Here is a 9,859-nt window from a genome sequence, read left to right as displayed (position 1 = left end):
ATTGGATACCAATATAGTTAGAGGCTGCGGATTTTTCGAAATTGCTGGATTGTTCGAAAGAGTTACCGCGGCTTTGGTACATAAAGAGCCTACGAAGGAACATGGTGGGCTTTAGTCAGTAAGAGTCTGACACCCCTTCACGCTGCTAACCCACAGCGGGAGGGGTCACTTGATGATTTCCCATAAAAAATAGAATAGTTAAAAGTAAAGGCTAGCCAGATGAATTACGTATAAAGCATAGTTAAACTCCATGGATTACATATTCACAGACCTGTCTAAATAACCATTCATACTATATAAACATTTGTCAACTTTAAACGCAAACAAGGATGACGCATAAACAAACGAACGAGACAGTTTAACATAACCAAACAGTTATGACATTGAACTTGACAAAGCAGTTTAACCTGACTGGTTAACTGTTAAATATTACGTGGTTTATGTAATGAAGGTCAGTGTTTTTTAGCGTATGGGTGTTAATTTTTGGAACTGGCTTTTTGGTAGTTTGTTGGTTTTCTTTTTAGTATCGAGTAAGCTTCTAAACTAGCCGCTCTGTTGTGACTATGTTTTCTGAAATAATTGTAACAGTATTGCAATTTAAGAAGTGATGGTTGCTACGTTATTGAACTCTAAGGTATAAATAATTTCACGTTAATTGTAAGGATTTTATGATATTAATTAAATGTATTAGAGTAGATCAAAAGTTGAGATTTTAGTATTAGGTCCTTCATCATCATCATCATCATCATCAGCCTATCGCAGTCCACTGCTGGACATAGGCCTCTCCAAGTGCACGCCACTGAGATCGATTTTCGGCTTCTCGCATCCAGCTCCTGCCAGCCGTCTTGCGCTTAGGTCCTTATGTCTTCATAAAATAAAATTGCTAATAATAATATTTTTCTTTTGTTTAATGCTTCCAGGGTTATAAGGCGTGACATTTTGTTATTTTAAAGGAGTTTCTCTTGCTGCTTCACTACAAAGCTCAACTAGATGTTATGACTAATTAAAAAAAAATGTTGACTGATACTTTGTCAAACTAATAGTCATCAATATATGTTTTATTCTTTTCAATATTTCATCTACAGCTGTCCATCGCACACAAGGCTTCACTTTCTCCCATATAAGTTAATTAGCTGACCATTTGTACGAGGTTTATGGAGAAGTAACGCACTGTTTATTTTTTATATGCGAATACGTAAGTATGAATAATGGTATCTATTGAAAAACTCCAGTAATCACCTATGTTTCACAAATACAGTAAATGAATTTGACTTTATTTAAGTACTTACTACTTCATCATCTACATCACCATCATCACCATCACCACCACCAACACCGTCATTATCATCATCATCATCACCGTCATTATCATCATCACCATCACCGTCATTATCATCATTATCGTCATTATCATCATCGCCATTACCATTACCATCACAATCAGGATCATCATCGTCATCATCATCGTCATGATCTATAGAACGTTTACTGCTGAACACAAGTCTTCCTTTTGATTTCCAAAATGAAGCATGAAACTGGCATCGCCATGAACTGGCAGCGCCTACCCGCGATCTTTCTATAAGCTTATTCACTAAGAAAGATAGTAACCTCAAAAAGAAATATCTTTTTAATACACGTAGGAATTAAGGCTACATTAATACAATCTTGACACCTACGGCTCATTAACAGTTATATACAGTGAAATCTTACAATCTCTTGAATCACTGGTAACTAAACAAATGCCAAAGCTACATAGGCTTGGAACATTTAATCAACTGGAACCCCCGAGTGCACAAATGTCTGTGCAAAAAAGTTTGCCAATTTACGCGCACGAGCAAGGCTGTGTGATAAATAATGATAGTGACCCTCATGATATTTTAATCACATCCATATAATTTGCCCCACATAATTTTGCAATTCTGCAGGCCTGGGTTCACCAATAACATAAACGTCAATTTTATTAAAATGACAGCTGTTTAATTGGAATTTTGTATTAAAAGATAAACAGTTGTTAAGAAACGGGCGTTTATGGTGGCGATGAATATGGACCATATTCGTACAGATATTGTCGAGAACTTGAACCGTTTGTCCAAAGTACCAGTAACTTTACAGTTATTTTACAAACACCCGACGAAATGGTCAAACACAAGCATAACATTGACACATTTATTTCTACATAGAATTATAAGTAATGCTCTTGCACCCTTGGCAGAGCGGAAAGAAAACGGCAACGGCGTCTCCAGTGGTTTCAATTATCTAAGGAGACAGGTGCAAGAACATTATTATAGCATTTCTCTTGTATGACCCTTAACATTTGTGTGACAAGCCATTCATACATTCACATACATTTGTATATACAGGCTGTTGTAATTAGGATTCGAGCCAACAAGAATTAATTTGAATTGAAATTAACTGATTACCTGATTAGCGTGATTTGCAGCTTTAAAAGCCTACACTTACATTGATAAGTGGGAATCACTATTGAGGTTAGTTTTTCATCCAACTCCTGTGGGAATTGAACTACTTCACGATACTCGCATAAAAATAAGCCTCCATTGATTCGAGCCTTCATCGTTCCAACAAAAGCCTTGGAAGATTTGTATAGATTTTTTTAAAGATTTACAATCTTTGAAGCTGTGTTCTCTTTATTTTAATTGTATGTACATTAAATAACCTCAGATTCATGTTAAAGATTTCATATATGAGTTTATTTATACAGGAAATATTATGTTTTCAATTAAGTACTTCTCAAAACTATTAAAACAAAATCTCTACGTTAAAACCGCCTGTACACACTAACGCACAAACACACAATCACACCTAACCATAATCACGTTTCATTCAAAGTACACTTAACAACAAAAAAAAAACAGTATAAAAATAATATGCAGAGTCGACGAACTTTTGAAAAAAGTGAAAGGGTTTTCAACATGGAGAACAAACTGACTAGCGGAGATGTCATAACGCAAAATCTCCTAAGAAAGTAGCGCGCCAAAATGCGGGTGTTCGGGGGGACGAGAAACATTACTAGCTCCGAAATTACAATTAACTCCCTTACAGAAATTACATAACTTGCAATGCCTTAATAGGCAACTTTTAGTTCTAAGAACGTAGCTAGTTATAAGATCATTTTACAGGTAATTAGTTCACAATATACATTTTTAATTTTAATTTACATGCCTTCTATAGAACACGCCCATTATTTTCAAAATAAAATCAACGATCATTGACAGATTAATTTTGATTTGACAAGGAACCCGAACGCCTTGTTAGTTTTTGTGTGTGCTTGACCTACAAGAAGACCTGACCTACCTTCCTTACGGCATCTCCGCTATATTTCTTCCTCCGTGGTTTAGAAGATGTACATTTTGGGTACTGTAGATATAATAATATGCTTAATGGATGTTTGCGCATGCGTGTAGGTAAAAGTTTGTAATATTGGAGTGTATGCGCAATATGTGTTTTATGAAACTAAGTTAACTGTTATGGTTTAGAAACTCCGTAAGCCTTTTGAATTAAAAATACAAATATCAACTGGTGATTTTCTTTTGTTTATTTTTTTTTCTTTTATGTTATATTTTGAACATGTATTTTTTGACGTGTGTTTATTGGTTCTACTAGAATACCTTAGATTCATAAATTGTATTATATCTACTGATAGACTTGAAAGTTTTTTGGATGTTTGGATATTAATACATTGATATGGTTACAAAATAAATAACTGAACAGATGAAAAATTAAACTTTCCAGATGCATATTATAACTAGATATAGGCTACTATTCATCCGTGTGCGCCAAATAATACCCTCAGAACACGAGTAAAACCACGGTTCACTGCTAGTATACCTAAAATTGCAGTAACAATGACCTCAGCTTGGCGCTTATTTATGCAGAGGAATGCTGTTGCGTTTTGCGAAGATATTCTTATGACTAAGACTCAAAGAAAGTTGTATCCTGAATACCAACATTACCTAATATAATGAAAGTACCATAATTATGTGAGTCAAGCGGATAGTTCGGTTAGAATTGGTAATTTTTAAGTCTGTGAAGGCCGTAGTGTGTTTTTCGAGTTTGAAAAATATTTAACTAATCATCTGCCTTTTTCCGAACTATTTTGGGGTGGACTTCCAGTCTAGCAGGATGCAATTGAGTATCAGTGTTTTACATGGAACGCGGCTGCCTGTCTAAGCTACCCTACCCAGTCACCAGGGTAACTCTTAGTAAGATTGATTGTCAGACGCTCTGTCTTCGAAAAACCCATTATGACTGCCTAAGATGTAAGATGTACAAAGAACAGCCGGCACCCACCAATTCAACGTGCCTTCACAGAAACACCGATGAACTCGTTATGACATACATACTGACATATTATTTACTGACCAATCGCACTAAGCGTTGATTACCCTTATGATCGATCCACCCGTGTAGAAGCTACTTAGCCACGAGCTCCTCAGACTCTAGCAGACTAATATTTTACATGCAGGTAGATCAGTTACGTTCCCAGATCAATTTAAAAACTGCGCAAACCATGCGTTCTTCACCAAAGTTGCAAAAAAACTGTAGCTCCTTTCCATACACCTTTCTTTTTTATTTACTTAAAGTTCACACCTTTTCTGCTATTAGGTATTTGTGCGAAAGCTTGTTTGTCGGCTTGCTCATCTTTTTTTACCGACTTCAAAAAAAGGAGATTCTCAGTTTGACTTGTGTTGAATCGATTTTGATGCGGTTTTCAGCATAGTATTTATCAGACGTAGGAGAATACGTGGCCCAGGTACATACCTACAAAAGCTTAAGAAGGAACATGGTGGATTTAGTCAGTAAGAGTCTGGCACTCCTTCACACTGCACCCACAGCGGGAAGAGTCATTTGATGACTCCCCATAAAAACAAAATGCTATGCAACTTAAATAATTTTGTTCCTTACAATAATAGTATAGGTTAGCAGTTTCAAATAATATTTAAGTACTAATCAGCGGTGAACTTACAAGTTGGATAATTATTCAAAGTTCAAACACCATTAAGAAAGTATTGAATATTCAAAGTACTAACAAATTATAATAATAAAAGATTTTCCCATAGATATACCAGGAATCGAATAAAACTTGTTTCTGCCGGTCATTGAGCGTTGAAAGTTGGAAAGCGTTTAGACAATATAAATTACTATATTGCTTTTAGTAATTTACTATATTTCCTTATGTTTTTTACTAGCCGTTTCCCATGGTTTCGTTTGTCCAGCGATAAGTATTTCTCAGAAACATTCAAAAGCTGCCTGACATATGTAATTGTTCTTATTTCGTGTGTCAACTTAACTCATGTCCTGTATGAACAATTCTGTGTACCCGGATAAAAGTAACCTAAGTATATTCTTTATCGATAAATTGGCTACTAATACTTTTTTCTGCACAATGGTCGTTGCGTATTTAACATGAATTTGCGTACCTATTCAACCAACCTAACAAAAGACAGCTTTATTATTCTTATAGATCGAATTTAGGTCATACACATATGAAAGATCATCATCCTAAATACATTGTTGATCATTGTCGACAGTTCATAGCGAAAAGTCTTGTTTTTGAACAGAAAGACATCAACGACAGACCGCTGACCTTGAAACCGGAAAACCGAGTTTAGCTAATATACATAATTATGTAAAAGTTCGAATACTTTTGGCCTTACTACAAAAACTTTAACCCCTGTTTAACACTTGTCTAATAAAATTTTGGCTGCAAAATGAACCATATGTCAACGTCATAATTTGACATTTTTTTAGACAAGGCATAAACTGACGTTTAAAAGTTTTTGTGGTAAGACGGTTAATGTTTAACATAACATACATACGTAAATATTGTCTCAGTGACTAAACAGTTGGTTTTACTATACCTATTTTCTCGTAAATAATGATTCTTGGAGATGATGGTTATTCTAGGTCAGGTTAGGTCAAATGTATGTACATAGATGTGTGAAAATTAATGTTTGAGATTTTACAGTTATTAATATACCATTGATAATTACTACACTACACTATTATTGTAAGACTAGCTTCTGCCAGCGACTTCGTCCGCGTTAGAGTCGGACTTCGTGCAAAGAGAGAAAGAAATAATAAACACCAGCCCCTCCAATTATGTAAATCTATGCGTACCTACTACTACTTTAAGAAATAAAATGTAAACTATTAATAATTTGTAATTTGAACGAATATTTAAACACTACCAAAATAACTAATAGGTACCAACCTATTTTATAAAATAACAACAAAAGAAAGTTAAAAATAAGTTATTTAAAACCTAAAAGTCGCGCAATAAGGTTGAACACTCTGAACGCCTATTCGCATCAATCGCACTAAGAGCCAAATATTGTATGAAACTCGCGCAGCCACCGCGCCGCGAGCCGCGTCGAGCGCGGCGACAGATGCACAAAAATGATCCTTATAGCGTGATTCAGTATTCACGCGCGATGGCTTATCCGTTTTTCGTGAATAACTTTGGTGTTTCTTCACCGATTTATATGAATCTTTTTTTAATGAATAGGTAATACTATTAACTATTTTTAATTCGTGTGAGTGAGAGTGTTATAAACGTAATAGTAGACAAATATAATCAGAAAACTCCGAACTGCTAAGCTACCGAGAGAGTTCGTGTTATTGTGAGTCAACCATAAAAGATAGATATATACTGTCATGGGATATTTTTTACATAATTTTATGAAGAACATTTCCGTCATACATGGTTTCTGTGTAGCTGTAACCATTAGGGTTGCACACGCGACGGAATCTTAAAAAATGGAGTAACTTCTCCCGTTTTCCCAACATTTACCTTCACTGCTCTGCTCCTATTGATTGTAGCGTGATGCAAAGTATCCTATAACCTGCCCAGGAGTATGAAGAATCATTGTACCAAGTTTCATTGAAATCCGTCAAGTAGTTTTTGTTTCCATAACGAACATACAGACTGACAGACAGACAGACAGACAGACAGACAAAAATTTTTCTGATTGCATTTTTGGCATCAGTATCGATCACTAATCACCCCCTAATAGTTATTTTGGAAATATATTCAATGTACAGAATTGACCTCTCTACAGATTTATTATAAGTATAGATATGGCTAAAAATAATGTTAGGAGATGAGATGACTTCAGACAAAACACTTCGGAGGAAGAAGGCATCCACGAACCACGAATAAAATTGGGATAAGGGCATCAGAATCAAAAATTACTACACAACAAAATGAAAGTTTTTTCCATACATTTATAAGTTACATGGATTAAACTGTTTAATTACCATGAACAAACGAAAGTAAACAACCTAAAGTTATAGTAACCATAATTACTCTTTAAGTAAAATATTACATAACTGAAAATACCAGTTATTTTTACAGACAGAAAGTCCATAAATACCTTTATATGAAAGGATCATTAAGCTTTTATATATCTAAAAAAAATAGTAAAAGTTATATTCAAAAGAGAATTATGCAATTTTAAAGTCACCGTGCAGGGTTTGGGCAATTATTTTTGCTTACTGCCAAACTGTTGAATCGTCGAGATGCATGGTATGAAAGCAAAAGTGGATTGGCTACTTTAGGGTATCCGTTTCTTTACATGCTGGTATCAAGACCTATCACAATAAATCTGAATTTTTTGAGTTGAATATTAGGTAAATTCAATGTAAAGCAAACTACTGGATAAATGTTTTAATTATTGTATTAAGTATCAAGTATTATGTATTAAGGAGAACTAAGTCGATCGGGACATTATATGGGACCTATTTATGAGGGAAGTTTTTTTATACTGGTTATTTGAAGTTTTTGAAATACAGTTTGGCTTGGTACTTTTCCTTGTATTGGTACAGTTAAGCTTTCTTGTAGATATTATTATCAAATCATATTCAAACCACAAGGCCTTTGAACTTTTATTCAAACGAAAACACGAAGTCATGATAATTGAAAATAGGCGGTTCCTCCAACTGTATTTACATACAGTTACATACATGCAGATAAAAATATTGCAGAATGGATTTACCAGTTAGTGTTTTCAACCAGTCGGCTAAACCGTTAAATCTTCGAAAGTGAAAAGATACGTAAGGCAAATTAAACTTACAACAAAAAATGCAAAGCTCCGTTAAAATGTAGGCAAGACTTCAAAAGCATGGAATGAAACAGTTAACCGTAAACCAATTCCCAACCAAACAATAACAATTAAAAAAGCCACTGAACTTTCGCACTGCACTAACCTACTAATATGTAGTTCAGAACAACCTTACATACATGACCGCCAAAAGTACTACCTTGGCGCACTCATCCCAAGTTCGCGACCTTTGCAATGACCGCACGAACCTTTCGTTATGAAACCTGGACTTACTTTTACTTCCAGGCTGAGAAAGTCCACTTCGGAGGCTGGCTCACTTGAGGGAGGCTATATAGAGGCGACGCGAGCGGCGGCGCTCAGATGTACCCAGCTCTCAACATGAGGCGGACGACACTTCTGCTCCTCGTCGCGGCCGCGCACGCGCTCCCCGCTCAAGACTCCAGCCACTCAGACAACGATATCGACGGCCTCACCGACTGCCTCAGAAAAGAATCCACAACATGCCTCAAATACAAATTCTTCTCATTCGTCGACAAAATGATCGGACAGAAAGAATCCTTCTCCCTAACCGATGGAGTGACAGTCGTCAAATCCGGTGACGTGCCTACTGACACCGGAGCGCCGAGGGCTCTAGATCCTGTTTCGCGGTTGAAGAATTACTTTGAAACGCATTCCTTACGAGTTGAAGTGAAAGGTTCGGATGTGATTGACGCGGTGTCAAGTGCAGGGCGCGCGTTGGAAGATACAGTGTCATCGTTTACTGAAGACAATGAAATTAGTGAAGGACGTGGCAAGAAGAAGAAGGCGGCGAAGATTTTGGGGCCTTTGATTGCGGCTGTGGCTTTGAAGATGATGGCGTTGATGCCTTTGGCTATTGGTGCGATTGCGTTGATTGCTGGGAAGGCGTTGTTGATTGGCAAGCTCGCGTTGGTGTTGTCAGCGATTATAGGTCTGAAGAAGTTGTTGTCGCAGCAGAAACATGTGACGTATGAGGTGATCGCGCATCCTCATCACACGTCGAGCCACGACTACAGCGGCGGCACGAGCGGGTATGGAGGCGACTCGGGCGGGTCGTCATACAGTAGTAGCGGTAGCGGAGGCGGCGGCGGCCACGGCGGCGGCGGTTGGGGGCGCTCGCTCGAGGCTCAGAGCATCGCGTATTCCGCGCAGAAACCTTAGCGACCCGGTTCCGTGGCCCCATTTCCACTGATTTCTCCGATCTTCAACGTATTTAAGTATTATTTATCTTGTATGGATGTGTGAGTGCTTGTTATTTATTGTGTGATTTATTTATTAATTTATTAACGTCATGCCATCACTCGCCAATTGTTAGGTGACGTTTCGCCGTTTCGTTTCTTAGTCACTTCCAGTCAAGTCTGTTTTTTATCTTTTTTTCTATGTATTTATTTGTATATACTTTGTTTTATGTTAGTATTTAGTTGTTAATGTATATTTTTATTTAAAACTCAGTACCTGGCTTTAATATTTTTAAGTAATAATTAATATGTAAGACTGTATATGTATTTAATTATTTTATGTATGTTTCCCCACGAGTATGTTAGGTATCAAGTGTTAAATATGATTTTTATGTAATATTGTGTATTATTGTTATATAGCTGACTCTTCCTAAATACTCATTAAAATAAATAATGATCGATGTAATAATGTAATTAACGATACAAAGATGTTTAAATGTTATATTATTACAAATAAAAATATGCAATTTTGTTTTGTGTTTTTATTGAAATAATAAATAAAGCGTAGACAGAATAACATAA

The 9,859-nt window shown here is 36.2% G+C and overlaps 1 protein-coding gene across 1 annotated transcript; it reads left to right on the top strand.

The window, feature by feature from the left end:
- The first annotated feature begins 8,427 nt into the window (after positions 1 to 8,427).
- On the top strand, positions 8,428 to 9,859 carry LOC110375927 (uncharacterized). The gene has a single exon (XM_021334227.3). The coding sequence runs from the start codon at positions 8,442 to 8,444 to the stop codon at positions 9,258 to 9,260; it is 819 nt and encodes a 272-aa protein (XP_021189902.3). The 5' UTR covers positions 8,428 to 8,441; the 3' UTR covers positions 9,261 to 9,859.

The sequence above is a fragment of the Helicoverpa armigera genome, chromosome 21 (genome assembly GCF_030705265.1).
Source record: "Helicoverpa armigera isolate CAAS_96S chromosome 21, ASM3070526v1, whole genome shotgun sequence".
In the NCBI taxonomy this organism is placed as follows: Eukaryota; Metazoa; Arthropoda; class Insecta; order Lepidoptera; family Noctuidae; genus Helicoverpa; species Helicoverpa armigera.
This window is presented reverse-complemented; position numbering and strand designations above follow the sequence as displayed.

Excerpts from the sequence above, each read along its gene's own strand:
- LOC110375927 (XM_021334227.3), top strand. The coding sequence starts at position 8,442 with ATGTACCCAGCTCTCAACATGAGGCGGACGACACTTCTGCTCCTCGTC.